The sequence below is a fragment of the Pelobates fuscus genome, chromosome 10 (genome assembly GCF_036172605.1).
Source record: "Pelobates fuscus isolate aPelFus1 chromosome 10, aPelFus1.pri, whole genome shotgun sequence".
Lineage (NCBI taxonomy): Eukaryota > Metazoa > Chordata > Amphibia > Anura > Pelobatidae > Pelobates > Pelobates fuscus.
Window position 1 is genome coordinate 140424644 of NC_086326.1, and position 21407 is coordinate 140446050.

Here is a 21407-nt window from a genome sequence, read left to right on the forward strand (position 1 = left end):
AAAATTACATTGTGGGCAGGACTGACAAACTTAAAGAGAGCTACAGCCTGTTTTAAACCCCACGTCCTGCTGCAGAGATTACAACTATGTGAGATTTCTATAGCTGTCGGTTGACAGGTCACGGTTAGCAATAAAGATGTTCTGTTTTGAATGCAGTCCTTAGTAGTACTCTACTGCTATTATGCAGTTATTCTAAACCATGATTTTGCAACCTCTAATGAAACCAATCATATTTGAATTATTTGTGTTCCTGTTCTAAATAAGTATATACATGCGATTGCTCTGTGATGGTGCTACAGCAAAAATGAAAGTTTACCTGTAAAATTGCGTACGGAGTTGGTCCATTGAACCGTGTTGCAGGGCTTAACCCCTTTAGGGCTGGAATGTTTTGGCCATGTAGTACGTTGAGGACTAGGGCTGTTTTAACACTTTTATGGTATTTGTGTTTAGCTGTAATTTTCCTCTCTCTCATTTACTGTTCCCATACAAATTATATATTGTGTTTTTCAGGAAAAGAAGGGCTTTCTTCACATAACATTATTTGTATCATGTCATATAATTTACTTAAAATAAAATATGGTGAAAAATTATTATTAAAAAAATGTTTTTACTTGAAAAATCTTATACTCATCTACAGAAATGGATTCCAAATTTTGTTCCCCGTTTTAAAACACCCAGTGTTGCATTTTTTTTTAAAAATGTTTTTGCAAGTTATAGGGCTACAAATACAAGTAGAACATTGCTGTTTATAAATATATATTTTTTAAATGTATCCATAGTGACATTGTAACACTGTTATCTGTCATAAATCTCTGAATCACACCCCACATGTACATATTATACCCACCCAGGGTATTCATCTAAGGATATTTTGACACTTTCTATGCAGCCAATTTACTACCAATCTTTGCCAAACTTCGCATAGGTAATTTTTAAGATTTTTTTTTTTTTTTCCACATACATTGCAATTCAGGTATAAATTCACAGACCCTGTTATGTGTTGCTGCCGAAAAACACACTAATATGTGTCCAGCAGCATCTCCTGAATACAGTGATACCAACCATGCATAGGTTTGTCGTGTTGTTTGGGGGCTAAAAGGCCACATTTGGCAGGTGCGCCTATCCATTTTTCAACTTGGAATTTTGACATGTAGTCAACCTGCGCCCATGTCCTATTTGTGAAATTTTTTAAGCCGGCCAATGTATTTTACCCCCATCAAACCATATATTTTTGAAAAGTAGACAACTCAGGGTATTTTAAATGGTGGTATTTTAACACTTTCCATGCACTAATTCCACCACCAGCCCTTATCAAACTTTTGGGTAGTAATTTTTTTTTGCTTTTGTTTTTTCACACACATTGCACTTTAGGCATGAATTAACAGATCCTGTTACGTGTCACTGCCGAACAACACCCCAATATTTGTTAAGCAACATCTCCTGAGTACAGTGATACCACCCATGCCTAGGTTTGCTTGGTTGTTTGGGGCTAAAAGGCTGCGATAGAGACTTGTGCATGTCAGTTTTTCAACTTGATATATAGGTATGCTTGGCCTATCTTCAGTTCCGCGTATTTTTGCATCACCCAGTTAATGTTACCATCTTGAAAGTATATATTTTTATAAAGTAGGATATTATATATGAGGTGTTTTTTTTTTTTATATTCTTTATTTTTGCCTCATTCCAACATAAAGTAAGTCGAGTAACATACAATAGCAAGGCATATAACACTTTGGTTGTCACATAATACTGTACTCTGCTATTGAAGAATGGTAGACAGCAAGAATGAGAATTTTATGTTATATAGTTTATATGAGGACTGAGAGCATACTGAATGGCTGTCCCACGTCAGCGAGAGTGAAGCGAGGGGTGAAGTAGGCTAACTGCGGGGCTGACGAGGGGAGAGTATAAGGTATCCCCTATAGACTGTAGCCTGGCTGGGTCCTTATGGGATATGCCCACTTTACGTGCACTGAAGGGTAAGGTAGGAATCAACAAGAAAGGACTGTTGGGCAGTATTGTGGGTGTAATAGGACTGCGATATGGGGGGAGTTACAGTGCTCAATGACCCCTGAGCACCAAGTGGGGGGGAGGGCGTATGTGGAACTAGGCCCTGAGGTGTTTGAAGTGGAGAGATATGCTGGAAAAAGAAGAATAAAACTCTAAAACATAAGGGAACAGTAATAAAATTAAGTTCGGGTCTATAGTTATTGCTCAGCTCCAGAGCGCTCTCTCCAGGCAGCGCTGCATCTTCAGAGAATACAGCAGGTTACTTAGCCGGTTTCAGTTGCAGCTCGCGGTACAAAGGGTACAATGTTCTGCACATCCCAGGAGCGGCCAGCTGCAGGGGGATTGTCAGGACTCTGTGTAAGGCCCAGGTCTCTCAGGAAGGAGGCAGTATCTGTTTGTGTGGTGAGGTGGTAATCGGTGCCCCCTTTGATGGCTGTGAGGGTGTGAGCCGGGCCCCATTTGTATCGGACATCTGCCTCCCGCAGGGACTGAGTGACCTGTCGGACTGAACGTCTCCAGTCTAGAGTGGCTCTGCAGAGGTCCTGCAGGAAGGTGAGTTGCATCGCCTCAAATTGCATGGGAGCTCTGGACTTCAGCGCCTCCACTACTGCCATTTTATCCCGGAACGACTGGAAGCGGATTAGGACGTCTCTGGAGGCACTTGCTGGAGCCCTTGCTGTTTTGGTGAGTCGGTAGACACCTTCAACTGCTATGGCCTTGGCTTGACGTGGGTGCAGTATGTGAGCTAGTAGGCGCCGGAGGAAATGCGGCAATTCTTTGTCAATAATAGTCTCCTCTATGCCTCGCACTTTTAAATTATTGCGCCGGCGCGCATCGTCTAGAGAATCCACTCTAGCCTGTACGGCCTTGCGTGAGGCCTGAAGTTGTATGATGTGCTCCGCAATGCCCACTTGCCTCTGTGTTAGAGAGGAGATGTCTTCCTCTGTAGCTTTTACCCTCTCTGTGACAGCTGACAACTCCATGGAAGAAAGCGCGGATATGTTTCATGAAGAGCAGGAAATCCCCCTTAGTAGCTGGGGCCCCAAGGTCTCCCTCTTGTAAGAATTCCGTAGGGTCAGTGGCTTCTGACTTTGTGATTTTATCTGGTGCGTCCATGATTTCCTTGGAGGAGGAAGAGTGCCGGGATCTGGGCAGGTCCACCATCTTAGATCTAGGCCTCACTTTTAACATGTCTCCGATATCTCGAGCTCTCTCCCCCGAGTGCGTTTTCAGCTTCTGAGCCTTCTTCCCCATAGTGTCCCAGAGATCAGGGACCGAGGTTGGACTGAGGGCTCGGTAAGTACAGGCTCAATTTGCTATTTGTTTGGCGGTTAGTGTCTGAGCGCTGCCAGCATGCGACCGCTCTCCTCGATGGCTAGGCCACGCCCCCATATATGAGGTGTTTTAACTTCCTTCCCCCAACCATTGTGCTAAGGAAATTTCAGAGAAGGTGCATGATGGTAATTTTTGAATTCTGCTTTTTGATTTTAGCCAGCTGGCTATATGTTACTGCCAGAAAACACCCAAGTTTGTTTTTTCTTGCATATGGTGGCAGTACCTGAGGGTTTGCCCTTTCTTGTAGGACAAGCACCTGAAAGATAAATAAAATTGAGCAAATCCCTCCCCCTTGCCCTATAAAGGGCTACTAAGGCAAACCTACCCCAGTTCCAACCGGAACTTTATTTAAAAAAAAAAAAAGACAAAAATTTAATTTCAGCATATATAAGCTGTGCAAGTACCCACTGAGAGCATGGATGCTTGCCAGAAGAGGCCCGCCGTGTCACTAGCCCCACCCCCCACACGGTGCAGAGGTATTTTGAGGTGAGATTAGCTAATCTTTACTTTAAAATTATCTCTGTATCTCACCCTGCCACTTCACCCTGTCACCCCCCCTCACCCTGCCACTTCACCCTGTCACCCCCTCACCCTGCCACTTCACCATGTCACCCCCCTCACCCTGCCACTTCACCCTGTCACTCCCCTCACCCTGCTACTTCACCCCCCTCACCCTGCCACTTCACCCTGTCACCCCCTCCTCACACCATCTCACCCTGTCACCCCCCTTCACCCTGTCACCCCCTCCTCACCCTGTCAACCCCTTCACCCTGTCACCCCCTCACCCTGCCACTTCACCCTGTCACCCCCTCCTCACCATATCTCAACCTGTCACCTCCCCTCACCCTGCCACTTCACCCTGTCACCCCCCTCACCCTGCCACTTCACTCTGTCACCACTCTCTCACACTGCCACCCCACCTTTCACCCCCTGTCACCCCATCTCACCCTGTCACCCTGCCACCCCACCTGTCACCCTGCCACCCCACCTGTCACCCCCCTCTCACACTGCCACCCCACCTGTCACCCCCTCTCACCCCACATCTCACCCTGCCACCCCACCTCTCACCCTGCCACCCCAACTGTCCCCCCCTCTCACCCTGTAACCCCACCTCTTACTCTGTCACTCACCCTGTCACTCCCCACACACTGTCACCCCACCTCACACTGTCATCCCCTAATACTGTCCCCCCCTCACCCTGTCACCCCCTGTCACCCTGCCACCCCACCTGTCACCCCCTCTCACCCTGTCACCCTGCCACCCCACCTGTCACCCCCCTCTCACCCCACATCTCACCCTGCCACCCCACCTGTCACCACCTCTCACCCCACCTCTCACCCTGTCACCCCACCTCTTACTCTGTCACCCACCCTGTCACTCCCCACACAGTCACCCCACCTCACACTGTCACCCCCTAATACTGTCCCCCTTCTCACCCTGTCACCCCATCTCACCCTGCCACCCCACCTGTCACCCCCTCACTCTGCCTCCCCTCTCACCCCACATCTGACCCTGTCCCTCACCCTGCCACCCCACCTGTCACCCTGCCACCTCACCTGTCATCCCCTCTCACCCTGCCACCTCACCTGTCACCCCCTCACCCTGTCACCTCACCTCTTACTCTGTCACCCACCCTGTGACCCCCCACACTGTCACCCCCTTACTGTCACCTTACCCTGTCACTCCCCACACACCGTCACCCCACCTCACCCTGTCACCCCACCTCACCCTGTCACCCCCCTAACACTATGTCACCCCCCTAACACTATGTCACCCCCCTAACACTATGTCACCCCCCTAACACTATGTCACCCCCCTAACACTATGTCACCCCCCTAACACTATGTCACCCCCCTAACACTATGTCACCCCCCTAACACTATGTCACCCCCCTAACACTATGTCACCCCCCTAACACTATGTCACCCCCCTAACACTATGTCACCCCCCTAACACTATGTCACCCCCCTAACACTATGTCACCCCCCTAACACTATGTCACCCCCCTAACACTATGTCACCCCCCTAACACTATGTCACCCCCCTAACACTATGTCACCCCCCTAACACTATGTCACCCCCCTAACACTATGTCACCCCCCTAACACTATGTCACCCCCCTAACACTATGTCACCCCCCTAACACTATGTCACCCCCCCTACACTATGTCACCCCCCCTACACTATGTCACCCCCCCTACACTATGTCACCTTCCCTCTCACACTATGTCACCTTCCCTCACACTAGGTTTCCCCCTCACACTAGATCTCCCCCCTCTTACTCTGTCACCCCCTCTTATTCTGTCACCCCCTCTTATTCTGTCACCCCCCCCTCTGTCACCCTCCCTCTCATGCTGTCCCCCCCTCTGTCTCTTCTCTCTTACTCTGTCACACCCCTTACACGAATGTAACCCTCTCACACTAATGTCACCCCCTCACACTGTCACCCCCCTCTTACTCTGTCACACCCCTTACACTAATGTAACCCTCTCACACTAATGTCACCCCCTTCTTACTCTGTCACCCCCTCACACTATGCCACCTCCCTACACTATGTCATTTTCCCCACACACTCTGTCACCTCTCTCCGCACACACTGTCACCTACCTCCAAACACACTATCTCTCCCTCTAAACAAACAGGCACCACTCTCCACACTCTGGCACCCTCCTGCTCTTTTACACTCACCCTGCCACAGTTACTCCTTTACTCACCCTGTCACCCCCTAAAGGCAATCATTCTACACACGGTCATAAAACATAGCGTCGCCATGAACAGGCAGTACACAAACATACACATATACAAAGATACTCACTGCCAGACACACACTCTCAGGCACACAGAGGTAGACAATGCAACGATGTATACAAAGACTAGTTCTCTATATCCAGTACTGCAAGCTTCCCCTTCAATATATCTACAGCTTCTTATACACACTAAAGTCAACTGCAATTTTTTTCCAATAATGGTGTTAGTGGGGGCCTCATGTATGAGTTTCGCCTAAGGCCTCGCCAAGTCTAGAGCCGCCACTGCTATCTCCCAGGCATGCGAGGGAGATAGTAACAGCGGTATTTCTCTGATCGCTCCTGCTGCTCGTTTTATGTTATGACGGTTCAGGACCGTCATCGGTCCTCAAGGGGATGTTTCTGATGGCGATTAGAACAGGGGTGTGTGTGATTATATTAAATAAAGCAAAGGCTGTCTTTTGGCGGTTTATTTCTAATGTTTTCCATGATGTTATTCAGTTTAAAAAAAATACGGTTTACAATACGGTAGAAAATAACACGACTAAATAAAGTTATTTTAAAAATTGGCATGATGTCTTTTTACTCCTTTGTACAGTCACATTTGAAGTCAGTCCCAAATGGCTGACATAAGGAAAGTTTTGATATTAAAACCAAGACAGAGGAACCCTTTCTTATTCTATATCTAACCCGCTGACTATCTAAATAGTAAATAACTAATCCTACAGCTTGGTGTAATGGTTATGGTGCAAAGAATCTGACTGCCATCCTGCGTGGTTTATCAAACTGTTTAATAACGGTTTGGGAAAACCCAGGACTGTCCCCAGCACCTATAGTCTGCCCCCACTTGATAATACAGAATTTAAACTAACTCATTATCTGTGTTCGTTCCATCCAGCCTGATTGACCATGAGAGTAGCTTGCATAATGAAATTACGATAAATTAAAGTTGTTCTATTTAGAACCAGATTTCTCACTAACTGGTCTCCAGGTTATTTTCCATTACATATCGGGGCATGCTCTCCATTATAAGCGAGTTTCTGAATTTTCTTCTATCTTTACTGCATAGTGAGATGCCAGGAGCTAATTAAGGAATTCCAATAACAAAAACCACAATGACTACGTCGATATAAACAAATAGACACACAGTGAATGTTAGGCTGCTGAAAATGTACCACAGGGTCTCATAAACTCTTACTCTGCCATGGACTCACACTAACCCGTTTCTGCTTTCCTTGTCTCTGTGTAAATCAGTCGCTGGGAATACTTAAAGAAGTCAATACATTTCAGATGGATTATCAATAAGTATTCAAATGTTTTAATGCGTCGGACATTGTATATATAAAACACAGTTTTTCTAGGGGTGTACACAGCTACGGCAATATCAACCAATCACAGGAGTGTAATTTTCCATATAACATTATGTATTGCTGTTAGTCTCCTGTTAACTGATGCACATGACAGTCTTTGATTTAGGAACCCAATTAAAAATTACAGGTGGCTAGGAAGAATGTGTTTTTTTCTCTCAAGTGCAGGATGTTTGTCAAATATAGTGAGAACTGGTGTCAGGCACACGAGAAAAATATTGTATGTTTAAAAAAATGTGAGTTTAACCCCTTTCAACGCATTAATATCTTGTATTCTAATCAGGCCTACTGACCATCCAGTCTTAAGCTATGTATACAGTATTACTTTAGCTATGTAATAAGGAATATAGAAGCAGAAAGCAGGGCATGAGATTGACACCCTGTCACATAATATATACAGTATAGCTCTGTATGTCTAGGGGAATATTCACTAAGCATTGCATAGCTAAACTTATTCATTTTCCATCAATAAATTAGGGGCTGCAACCCAAATTATAAAGCATGTGTTTATAGGTAAAGCAGAGTAACAGGACCAGATTTACATTTCAGGCATATCTTCCCTCTCCTAAAAAAAGGTGTTTTTTTTTCTCTTCTCTGTGTCAGTTATGTGTTAATTTTTATGAATGATGTTTGTGAATGCATGTTGTGTGTGTTTTGGGAATACATGTATTGTGTTCTATAATAGTTCTTCAGGTGTATATTCTGTGACCAGGTACAAGCTAATTCGGTGCCAAATTGTCCTCCAAGTCATTATTTAGGTCTCCGTGCACTATTATTATTATTGGCATTTCTATAGAATCAACCTATTCTGCAGTGCCTTACAATATTATAAAGGGGGTGTTTAAAAACAAATGACATTCATGTTGACAAGAACATTAGATTGATGAAGACCCTGCACAAACAAGCTCACATTAAAGATGGCCCTACGCTAGCTGATATTGGCACGCTTTGGATATTTTGACCTGACCAGCGCTTTTTAGACGATGGGCAGAGGCGTCTAGGCCCTGGGACGAAGTGGAGTCATCCCTCTGTGGAGAGAGGACTGCGGTATACAGTGGGACGGGAAGCTGGCTTTATATTGTCTTTTTCTCAAGAATCTATAACAGCAAAATTAAAGGGGAAAAACTAGGAAGGGAACAGCTCTTCCATCTAAAAAGTAAGCTTTTCATGTATAAAAGCTTTAAGTCAACTTCCATGTTCTTTGGAAGAACGCTCTACAAAGCTGTGAGCAAAGATTTATTTTCTGTTTAAAGGGGCACTAGTCACCAGAACAAATACAGGTGAGAGAAAAGGCAAAATTTACATTATAGCCTAGGGAAAACTACAGTTGCCACTCCTCAGATGGCTACTAGAGGTGCTTCAAATAAACTAGCTTATTATCAATGAATGCTTACATTGGTTAAGCTTGCATTTAATTTTCAATAGAGATTAGTTGAAATTGGTTGAATTGTAATATTTGATGGCTAGCAAAAAATCTAAAAATCAAAAGCTGCTATCCAAGAAAGATAAGAAACAGGAAAAACTTTAACAAAAAAAAGGTTAATGGATGGCTTTGGCGCAAACCATAATGGACATGGAGTACAGAGCGAAAAGACAATCTTGGGATACAAAATATGCCAGAAGCTATAACCCGTGATAAATTGGAGTCTGTCCTACTAGAATTTATTTTAGAGCTTATGAGTCAAAATTGATTTAAAAAAAAAAAAAAAAAAGAAACAATATTGGATCACTTTCATTGGACCTATAGAGTAAAATCAATCCCAGACTTGGTTCCTAGAGATGTGATTGTCCCCTTCCAATCTTACAGAATTAAGGAACTGGTAATGAGAGCAGTACAAACAAATATCACAGAGGATGAGGAATTTTCCAAGATATTGATATTCCCAGATTTGGCTTTCCAGACTGGGAAAATCAGAAGATCATGTGCATAAATTAGAAAAAAACATAAAATATAAATGGGACTCCCAGTTACCTTGATTATTCAGAAAGAGTGTAAGGACAAACTTTTTCTTATCTCACTAATAATATATAGTTTTTTTTTTGTTTTGTTTTTCAATCTTTCTTTTATTGAGGCATTGATAAGACGGGGTACAGAATAAAGAGTAGGGAATGCACATTTTTGTACAGGTTGGGAGCAAGATAACACAATATAGCATCTCCTATGAGTGTCAGCCTCATTTTATATTAATAAGGTGTAGCATAGTTGTACTAACAAGTTGAACGATCAGTAGTAAAAGTAACGAAGCATCGTAACCACAGGCTTTATACATATCTGAACATTTAAGTCGTGAATGCAAGCTAAGTTTAGGTTTAAGGATGAGTTTACAATGTGTATAGGCACATGCAATTAAACCAAGTGCTGCAGACTATACGCTAGCTTATATTCAATGCTAATGGCAGGTAAGTGCCTACATCCAGTTGGACTTTCCAACTTTATATTCTACTGAGCTTACTAGTTGCCAAACTATGCTTAGGGGACCAATCTTACTAGGTTAGAGATACAATATATGAGAGCTGCAGTCATGCTTGGGATTTTCCACCCTAGGTTAACCCCTAGGCCGTCAGCCCCCAGACAAAAGTCAGAGGTTTCTCTCTGTGGGCTCTGCCTGTGAAGTACGTGGGCAGCAGAGGGACGGGAGCCAAGGTATTGCCATGTTAGGCTCAGTCCAGGCAAGTGGCTTGGAGACAGTCTCCACGAAGTGTACATGCGATTTGTAGTCCTGTGCTTGCCTCTGGTGGGAGCCAGGACCCTGCAGGTCCGAGTGCATCGACCTCCGTGTGTTGCTCTGAGAGGCTCAGCTTACTGGGCTTCGTCGCTGGGGGAGCTCCTTCTGCGAGCTTGCTTAGGTGGTCTGGACCGATAGGTCGTTGCTGACGGCCCCTGCCGGTCCTATGCATTGCCGCCAGCCCTGAGTCAGCGTGGTTCCGGCTGCTCATGCACTGTGTGGTTGGACCCGGAGTTGGTCTCAGCAGGTATGTGCCGGTTTCCTCGTGGCCCATGTCGGCTGTCTGTTGGTGTGAGGCAGGTACTTCCTTATTCCCTGTAGCTCGGGGTGCTCGCCATGCGGTCTCCGCCATTTTAGTGCGGCCTCCGAGTGTTAGGTCTGAACTGTTGCCGCCTGGCATGCTGGTGTATCCATATGCTGGTGGACCCAGGGTGGGGACCGGGAAGACCCCCGCCGGCCCAGAGGGGGGGGGGGAACAGGGCCGGACCCCCTTAGCCTCATGCTTCGTTCAGACCTCTGGTGGGCAGGATAGCAGGGTGGCGGCCATCCACTCCACTCACCGCCCGAGTGCTTCCCATTGCCAAAGACAGAGTGCAGCCCGTCGAGGGACTAGAGCTGTGCAGCAAGCCTCTCCTCGGAACCAGGATGTCTGCTCATGCAGGACCGCCGAGTTCAGTCATTTTTAGTAGGTATTTAATTTGTGTTTTTCGGACAAAACTGACAAAATTTGCAGGAGCCTTTCAGTTGTGCGACATGCCAGCATGGCGGTCCGGCCCCGCCCCATATATAGTTTTTTTTTTAGACGTATATGAGGATATAAAAGAAATAATAAAATGAAAAGGATATTTTTTTTTGTTAAACTGTTTTATGTACTGTAACTGGAGTTATGTAATGCACATACTGGAATTTAGCTATGCACAGGTGTTCTTTCATATGTATGTTGATATAATGTGAATGAAGGAGGGGAAATAAAGAAGGATTTTTGGCAGATCATTCTGCATGTTGTAGTTATGACATTTAGGTTGCGTGATGTCCTTTTTTTTTGTCTTGTATATGTATGTTTGTGACTTCATACCGAACCAAATGTTTTGATTAATGTTTAAAGACATCATAACTGCAAAACATGTCATTGTATTCTGCATTGAAGAGTTTGTCTATAATACCATATTTATGTATGTTTTATCTATTTTTATAATTCTTGGAAATGAATAAAGATTGAATAAAAAAAAAAAACATTAGGAAGGGCAGCGTTGGGGGTTAGGACCCAAATCACAGGGTGAGAAAGAAGCAGAACTGGAAGGTGAGAGTGAAGTGGAGAATGGACCCACTAATTAACCCCTTCCCGACCGAAGACGGAGATTTTCCGTCAAGCTTGTCCGTGCGTTAAAGGACCACTCTAGGCACCCAGACCACTTCAGCTTAATGAAGTGGTCTGGGTGCCAGGTCCTTCTAGGGTTAACCCATTTTTTCATAAACATAGCAGTTTCAGAGAAACTGCTATGTTTATGAATGGGTTAAGCCTTCCCCCTATGTCCTCTAGTGGCTGTCTCATTGACAGCCGCTAGAGGCGCTTGTGTGCTTCTCACTGTGATTTTCACAGTGAGAGCACGCCAGCGTCCATAGGAAAGCATTATGAATGCTTTCCTATGTGACCGGCTGAATGCGCGCGCAGCTCTTGCCGCGCGTGCGCATTCAGCCGACGGGGAGGAGAAGAGGAGGAGAGCAGGAGGAGATCTCTCCGCCCAGCGCTGGAAAAAGGTAAGATTTAACCCCTTTCCCCTTTCCAGAGCCGGGCGGGAGGGGGTCCCTGAGGGTGGGGGCACCCTCAGGGCACTCTAGTGCCAGGAAAACGAGTATGCTTTCCTGGCACTAGAGTGGTCCTTTAAGGACCGCTGACGGAAAATCTCCGTCATTCACTAACGTTAACGCCAGATCGCCGCGATCGCGGCGATCGTGGGGTTAACGCTGTTGCTTGGTGCCTCGATGTCAGAGGCAGACCAGCAACCGCCAATAGAGCTGTCCCAGCACATGTGATCGCTGTGACAGCCAGTCACAGCGATCACAGTGCTGCTGGGATTCCTGATCCTCCTCCCTCCACCTCTGTGTGGTTTGAGAAGCGGAGAGAGACGGATCGGTGCTGAAACATTGTGTGTCAATTTAGTATAAAGAGTATCTGTGTTTTAAAAGTAATTGTATAACTTTTAAAACAGTTTTAACCCTTTCCCTGCCCTTTTGATCACTGCCTGCAGTGATCAGTTTACTGATCACAGTATTTAACTGTGATCTAATTTTTTTTTTTGTACCCTCAAGGGTTAATTTTGATTTATTTTTTTAACCCTTAGGGGTTAATTTTATTTAATTTGTTATTTAATTAATTTAACGTTAATTACTTAGTTAGCTGGAGTGGGTGGACTTTAGTGGGAATTTGGGAAATTGAGTGTTAGGCTAGTTAGAGATGAAAAGTTCTGAAAAGTTTTTAAAAGTTAAAAAAAAACCTATTAAAAAAAGGATAAAAAAAAGTAAAAAAAAAACTGTTTAAAAAAAGTTTGTTAAAGTTACACCTTCATAATGTCTAGAAGGTACACTGCTGAGGAGGCTTATGATATACTAGCAGCCGACTCTGACGCCACAGACACTGCTCCTGAGAGTGGTGATGAGACTGTGCCAGATACTGCAGGGCCCTCTGTTGTAAGCGCTGAGTCCCCTGACCTGGCTCATGACGCTGGTGACTGGGAACCCCTAAATGATTTCACGCCTGACATTCCACTGTTTACTGGCAGTCCTGGAATTCAGTTGGACGTCACCAACTACAGTGCACTGGATTTCATGCAGCTATTCTTGGGGGATGATATTTTAGGGGAAATAGTCACCCAGACCAACCTTTATGCTGTGCAGTCAGGGCCATCTTTAATTTTGATTGGACCCTGGGCAAGCATTTACTTGCGCCCCCCTGACTACATATAGATACGCACAAATACACTACCTGACACACACACGCAGATACACACTGACCGCATATAGATACACACAAGAACATACAGATACACACAGACTACATATAGATACACTGACACACACATAGACACACACAGATACAAACACTAGCATGCATGCAGATACAAAGGTACACACACTGACTTCATATAGATACACCGACACACACACTGACACACATACAGACACACATATACACAACCTGACACACATGCAGATATACAGATACAAACACTGACACATACAGATACACACACACACACACATACTGACACATACAGATACACACACAAACACAGATGGACATAGGCGTGCGCAGCCTGTTGCATTAGGGTGTGCACCCTAAAGCACAAACACACACGCCGCGTATATATGTATTTTTATATACACACACACACACACACACACATATATATATATATATATATATATATATATATACACATACACACACACACACAAATACAAGTATACGTAGGTGCAGTGTATGTGTGATTGTGAGCTGAGCTGTGTGTGTGATTGTGAGCGGTGCAGCGTGTAAGGGGTGCAGTGTGTGTGATTGCGAGGGGTACAGTGTGGTATAATTGTGAAGGGTGCAGTGTGTGTGATTGTAAGGGGTACAGTTTGTGTAATTGTGAGGGATTAAGTGTGTGTGTTGGGTACAGTGTGTATGATTGTGAGGGGTGCACTGTGTGGGCGACAGGGGTTAGGAGGGTGGAGGGGCAGCAACAGGGGTTGGGGGGGTAGAGGGACAGGAGGTGGGGGGGTGGAGGGGCAGTGACAGGAGGTAGCGGGGGTAGACGGTTAGTGACAGGGGTTAGGGGGTAGTAACAGGGGTTAGGGGTGGTAGAGGGGTAGTGACGGGTTAGGGGGATAGAGGGGTAATGACAGGGGTTGGGGATAGAGGGGTAATGACAGGGGTTGGGGTAGAGGGGCAGTGACAGGGGGTGGGGGAGTGGATGGGCAGTAACAGGGGTTAAGGGGGTTGGAGAGGCAGTGACATGGGTTAGGGGGGTAAAGGGGCAGTGACAGGGGTTAGGGGGTAGAGTGGTGTGACAGGGGTTGGGGGGTAGAGGGGTAGTGACAGGGGTTGGGGTAGTGACAGGGGTTAGGGGGTAGAGGGGCAGTGAACGGGGTTGGGGTAGAGGGGTAGTGACAAGGGTTGGGGGGGTAGAGACAGGAGTTAGGGGGGTAGAGGGGCAGTGACAGGGGTTGGGGGGTGGAGAGGCAGTGACATGGGTTAGGGGAGTAGAGGGAAAGTGACAGGGGTTAGGGGGTAGTGACAGGAGTTAGGGGGTAGTGACAGGAGTTAGGGGGGTAGTGACAGGAGTTAGGGGGGTAGTGACAGGGGTTAGGGGGGTAGTGACAGGAGTTAGGGGGGTAGTGACAGGGGTTAAGGGGGTAGTGACAGGGGTTAGGGGGGTAGTGACAGGGGTTAGGGGGGTAGAGGGGTAGTGACAGGGGTTGGGGGGGTAGTGACGGGGTTAGGGGGGTAGTGACGGGGGTTAGGGGGGTAGAGGGGTAGTGACAGGGGTTAGGGGGTTAGAGGGGTAGTGACAGGGGTTAGGGGGGTAGTGACAGGGGTTAGGGAGGTAGAGGGGTAGTGACAGGGGTTAGAGGGGTAGTGAAAGCGGTTAGGGGTAGTGAAAGGGGTTAGAGGGGTAGTGGCATGGGTTGGGGGGGTAGAGACAGGAGTTAGGGGGGTAGAGGGGCAGTGACAGGGGGTGGAGAGGCAGTGACATGGGTTAGGGGAGTAGAGGGAAAGTGACAGGGGTTAGGGGGTAGTGACAGGAGTTAGGGGGTAGTGACAGAAGTTAGGGGGGTAGTGACAGGAGTTAGGGGGGTAGTGACAGGGGTTAGGGGGGTAGAGGGGTAGTGACAGGGGTTGGGGGGTAGTGACGGGGTTAGGGGGGTAGTGACGGGGGTTAGGGGGGTAGAGGGGTAGTGACAGGGGTTAGGGGGCTAGAGGGGTAGTGACAGGGGTTAGGGGGGTAGTGACAGGGGTTAGGGAGGTAGAGGGGTAGTGACAGGGGTTAGAGGGGTAGTGACAGGGGTTAGAGGGGTAGTGACAGGGGTCAGAGGGGTAGTGAAAGGGGTTAGGGGTAGTGACAGGGGTTAACGGGGTAGTGACAGGGGTTAAGGGGGTTAGAGGGGTAGTGACAGGGGTTGGGGGGTAGTGACAGGGGCTAGGGACAGGGGTTGGGGGGTAGTGGCAGGGGTTAGAGGGGTAGTGACAGGGGTTAGGGGGTTAGAGGGGTAGTGACAGGGGTTAGGGGGGTAGTGACAGGGGTTAGGGAGGTAGAGGGGTAGTGACAGGGGCTAGAGGGGTAGTGAAAGGGGTTAGGGGTAGTGAAAGGGGTTAGAGGGGTAGTGACAGGGGTTAGAGGGGTAGTGACAGGGGTTGGGGGGTAGTGACAGGGGTTGGGGGGTAGTGACAGGGGTTGGGGGTAGTGACAGGGGTTAGGGACAGGGGTTAGAGGGGTAGTGGCAGGGGTTAGAGGGGTAGTGACAGGGGTTAGAGGGGTAGTGACAGGGGTTAGGGGGGTGGGGGGCAGTGAGTGACAGGGGTTAGAGGGCTAGGGACAGGGGTTAGGGGGGGTATGGGTGCAGAGGCAGGGTGGGGGGGCAGTGAGTGACAGGGGGCAGAGGGGGGTTTAAATACCTGCCCTGGTGGTCCAGTGGTCCTTGTAGTCTCTTCAGTCTGCAGCTCCGCCGGGAGTGAGCTGCAGACCACATGGTGAGTCTCGCGATCTCCCGGCGGAGCTGCAGACTGAGGATCAGGGCAGACAGACAGGAGGGGCCTCTCACCCGGCGGCATTGTGTGCAAGCCGCCGGCCCCCTCCTGTGTCGGGTCCTCGGTCATAGACCGAGGACCCGACATGTCAGTCTGCCCAGAGGCAGTGCAGCACGGGGGTGTGATTAGGGTGTGCCCAGGCACACCCGGCACACCCCGTGCGCACGCCTATGCAGATGGACAACATACAGATACAGAGACACATTCTGACAGACGTACTGACACAGACAGCCATACTGAAACACACATACACAAAGACATACTGAACCACACAGACACTGACGGACTCACACACACAGACATACAGATACACTGACAGACATACCAGCACATATACACACAGACAGATGGACATACTGAAACACACATACACTGATAGACATATTGACAAACACAGACATACAGAACCACACGGGCACTGACAGACTCACACATAGACATACAGACATTCTGGCACACATACACACAGACAGACAGACAGACATACTGAAACACACATACAGACATACTGACACACTGACAGACTCACTCTCTCACACACACACACACACACACACAGACATACTGACACACTGACAGACATGCACACATACATACATACTGAACCACACAGACACTGACAGACTCACACACACAGACATACAGATACACTGACAGACATACTGGCACACTAACACATACACACATACATATATACTGACACACACTCTCAGACACTCATGCAAAATTTGATAACCACCCTCCAGTTTCTTACCTTTTCCTGGAGGGTGGCTTCCCTGTGATCCAGTGGGCTGGCTGGGGTGGCTGGGAGTTAAGACCTCGCTCTCTCCCAGCCTGGCCCCCTCCGGAACAGCTTCTTCCTCCCGCGCGGCTCCTGTTTCTGTGGGAGGAAGTGATGCACGGCTGTCACTTCCTCCCAGTCGGCTGCCGAAAAGCAAGGGCCCGGTCGCGCTGTTAAAGCGCCACAGCGCCCGACCGGGCCCCTGCTGACACAGGCCCACCGGTTGGCCCTAAGTGCATGGTCCAACCGATGGGCCCCCATAGTTTGCGGGCAGAGGGCAAACGGAGCAGCTGTCTTGGGCCCCCCAGCAGGGACAGGGCCCGGGGCAACTGCCCCGTTTGCCCCGCGTTAAAGACGGCCCTGTGTGCAGTACCTGTCACTTAATGATCAGGGTCTCATCGCCAGGCAAGGGAGTTGGTACCCCACCAGTGTGCCAGAATTAAAAAAAATTTGGGCACTAACAATGCTAATGGGCATTATTAAAAAACCCAGCATCGGGATGTACTGGTCCAAAAATCCTGTATGCAGCACCCCTATTTACTCCCAGACCATGAACAGGTCCAGATATGAAGCAATGCTTCGCTTTTTACACTTCAGCGACAATTCGAAGTGCCCCCCAAGAGATAATCCTCAATACGATAATCTCTATAAGATTTGCCCCCCTATTTCCCACTTCAACAGTCAGTTTGACTCAATGTACACCCCACAAAAAAATATTTGTGTAGACGAGTCTCTTATGAAATACAAGGGCAGACTGGGGTTTAAACAATATATCCCGGCCAAAAGATCCCGGTATGGGATAAAGTTGTATAAACTTTGTGAAAGTGCCAGTGGGTATGTTTACACCTTCCGTGTGTACGAAGGTAAAGACAGCCACTTGGATCCCCCAGGTTGCCCGGACATCATTGGGACGAGTGGAAAAATCGTATGGGATTTAATTAACCCATTGCTAAATAAGGGGTATCATTTATTTATAGACAATTACTATAATAGCATCCCGCTTCTTAGGATGCTTTATTGCTTTGAAACTGTGGCCTGCGGCACTATCCGAAAGACACGTGTCGGTTTCCCAAAAGCCCTGGCACAAAAAAAGCTCAAGAGGGGGGAAACGGCTGCTCTCTGCCAGGACGAACTGTTGGCTCTCAAATTCAAAGATAAGAAGGAGGTGTTCATGCTAACATCTATGCATACGGAGCACACTCGAAGAGTCGCAGTTCGTGGCAGACAAGAAACTAGACGGGTGCCAGTCTGCATTAGGCAGTATAACAACCACATGGGGGGAGTTGACCTGTCCGACCAACTGCTGCAACCCTATTTAATACTGAGGAAGACCAGGGCATGGTACAAAAAGCTTGGCATTTACCTTATGCAAATGGCGACTCGCAATGCCTTTATTCTGTACAAAAAGGCAAATGCTGACCTTAAATCCACATTTCTGGATTTCCAGTTTCAGCTTATTTCTGGGCTGCTCACTGAGTGCCACAGTGGGGAACCATCAGCTGGGCCTAGCAGCAGAAAGGTTGAGACAGGTCACTTCTGTTTCCGGATACCACCAACCCCCAAAAAGAAGACACCCCAGAAAAGGTGCAGGTTGTGCTACCAGAGGGGCGTAAGGACGGAAACCAGCTTTTATTGCCCTGATTGCCCCTCTCAGCCCGGCCTTTGCATTGGCAACTGTTTTAAAGAGTTTCACACCCAGGGAGAATAAGTTGCACATTGTATATACATATATATATATACTTAATTTTGTTATTATTTAGTTCTTCCATTTTAAAGTTGCTGACAACGTTTAGGGCCAAGGAGGCAACTGCAATTCTTACCTCTGACTGATTATTTTTATTTTTCTAATTTTAGTTAGTTAATTAGGGTCCGTGGTAATTCATAGGAAGTTGGGGAGTTTATTATTACGCTAGGGGTGAAAAGATTTTAAAAAAAATATAAAAAAAAAATTATTTTATAACATTATTTAAAGTTCTTGTGTAAAAAGTAAAAAATGCTTAGGAAGTTGTGGATTCTATCAGCAGATAGGCAGTGCCCCAAAGTTTGATGCAGGTTAATACGGTGATTAATACCTTCTTTAAAAAATGGTAGGCCTTTGTGGGGTGGTTTGAATTATCAGCCTGCTAAGATGCTCTAAAATTGCACATGGACCCAGCGTCTAAGTTTGAAAAAAACTGATATGGCTTAGTCTCCAATGTGCCCCTTCAACATCCCCATATCCCTGAAAAAGGTACACATGGGGGTATTGTTGTACTAAGACGACATAGCTGAGCAACATAATAGGTGTCATACTGCCGTAGCTCACATAAGGATTGCAAAATATACAGTAACATCTCCAAGTGTGTGTCAAAAAGGCAGAAAAAATGCTAATTGCTACTAGACTTGGTAAAAACTAGCAAAAAAATTATCCTACGCTAGGGTTTAAAATATGCCCTTTGAAATACCCTGGAGTGTCTACTTTTACAAATGGTAGGCCTTTGTGGGGTGGTTTGAAGTATCAGCCTGCTAAGAGGCTCTAAAATTGCACATGGACCCAGCGTCAAAATTCAAAGTTTGAAAAAAACTGATATGGCTTAGTCTCCAATGTGCCCCTTCACCATCCACATATCCCTGAAAAAGGTACACATGGGGTAATGTTGTACTAAGACGACATAGCTGAGCAACATAATAGGTGCTATCCTGCCGGAGCACACATAAGGATTGGAAAATATACAGTAACATCTCCAAGTGTGTGTCAAAAAGGCAGAAAAAATGCTCATTGCTACTAGACTTGGTACAAACTAGCAAAAAAATTATCCTACGCTAGGGTTCAAAATATGCCCTTTGAAATACCCTGGAGTGTCTACTTTTACAAATGGTAGGTCTTTGTGGGGTGGTTTGAAGTATCAGCCTGCTAAGAGGCTCTAAAATTGCACGTGGACCCAGCGTCAAAATTCAAAGTTTGAAAAAAAATGATATGGCTTAGTCTCCAATGTGCCCCTTCAACATCCACATATCCCTGAAAAAGGTACACATGGGGGTATTGTTGTTCTAAGACGACATAGCTGAGCAACATAATAGGTGTTATACTGCCGGAGCACACATAAGGATTGGAAAATATACAGTAACATCTCCAAGTGTGTGTCAAAAAGGCAGAAAAAAATGCTCATTGCTACTAGACTTGGTACAAACTAGCAAAAAAATGATCCTATGCTAGGGTTTAAAATATGCCATTTGAAATACCCTGTAGTGTCTACTTTTACAAATGGTAGGCCTTTGTGGGGGGTTTTCCAACAGTCAAACTGCTATAGTGGCCCAAATTGAAACATAGGCCCATCAAATCCGTCTCTCAGAATTCTACTGTAAATACCGAAATGGACAGGTCTCCTATATGGCGCTATAGCTTCACGAAATAGTGCCAAAGACATACAATAGGGGTATCGTTGTACTCAGCAAATGTAGCTGAATACAAAATTAGGTTTTGTACAGGAGTAGCACACACTAACTTTCCGAAATACACATGAGAAGTTTTTGTTATAATTTTGTGTGTCAAAAAACATTTTTTGTCCAATATTTAGCAGGGATTAGCGGTGAAATGGCTACGTTAAAAGTGTCAAAATAATGTTAGTTAAATAGCCTGTGATGTCTACTTTATATAAATATATACTTTTGTGTGGCAATTTTGTTTTCTTTTATGGCTATTAAGCTCACAAGACAAACATACCAAATTCTAAAATCGCTCCACATTAAAAGTTTATTTTACTCCTTGTGTTTTGTGAGCTGTAACTACCAAAAAAAAAACCTGAAAATCCTAGACACATTATATATTCTGTAAATCAGAACAACTAAATTAATTTATTTTAATTACTTTCCTTAACCTGCACTAATTATGCACACATTATTATTGCAAAAACTGAAGAAAAAACCCAATATTTTTTAATTTTTGGGCATTTTTTTTATAATAAATAAGCATTTATATATGTATATGTTACATCAATTTAAAGCCCTTTTTGTCCTTTAAAAAACGGTATTTAATATGTGTCGGTGCAATAAAATAGTAAAATGCAAATTGCAGTTGAACGCAAACAGCAAAAAATTTGAAAATTTCTTGGGTCCTTAAGTGCAAGACAAGCTTTTGAAGCTGTGTCCTTAAGGGGTTAAAGGGAAACACAGACCTCAAAGCACTTCAATACTTTATGTGTACAGAGTGTGGCCCCCCTTTTTATCTTTTTATTTTACTAGATGTGCATATTTCAATGGAAGCTGGTACTTCTGTATATTAATCTTGTTACAGCCTTGTTGCATTCATTTATAACAGAGCTCAACCATAATGTGCACGAAAGAGAGAGTACTGTATTGAGGAATGTGCAATATACATTAATGTATAACAAAACCCCACCATAATAAGCTGTCTGTGTATGTGCTATAGTTAAAAAAGTTGTGTTTTGATCCAAATGTTCATTTAAAGGGACCCTCCAGACACCTAAACACTCCAGTTATGTTTGAAGAGTATGTATTCTTTATTTCATTTTACAAAAAGAGAAGATTTTAATAAAAAAAATTGGCTGTTTTTTTAAGCTGTTTTTGTGTATAGATCATGCTTCTGAGGTCTCACCGCTCAATTCTCACTTGTCACTTTGTCACTTGTCATATTGAGTGTGTCTTGTAATGCCATCA

General features: G+C 45.8%; 1 protein-coding gene across 1 annotated transcript; it reads left to right on the forward strand.

Moving 5' to 3' along the window:
• Nucleotides 1-17214: 17214 nt before the first annotated feature.
• LOC134574813 (piggyBac transposable element-derived protein 4-like) lies at nucleotides 17215-18459 on the forward strand. Its single transcript, XM_063433878.1, has one exon. It carries the CDS (start codon nucleotides 17215-17217, stop codon nucleotides 18457-18459), a length of 1245 nt encoding a protein of 414 aa, XP_063289948.1.
• Nucleotides 18460-21407: the final 2948 nt, after the last annotated feature.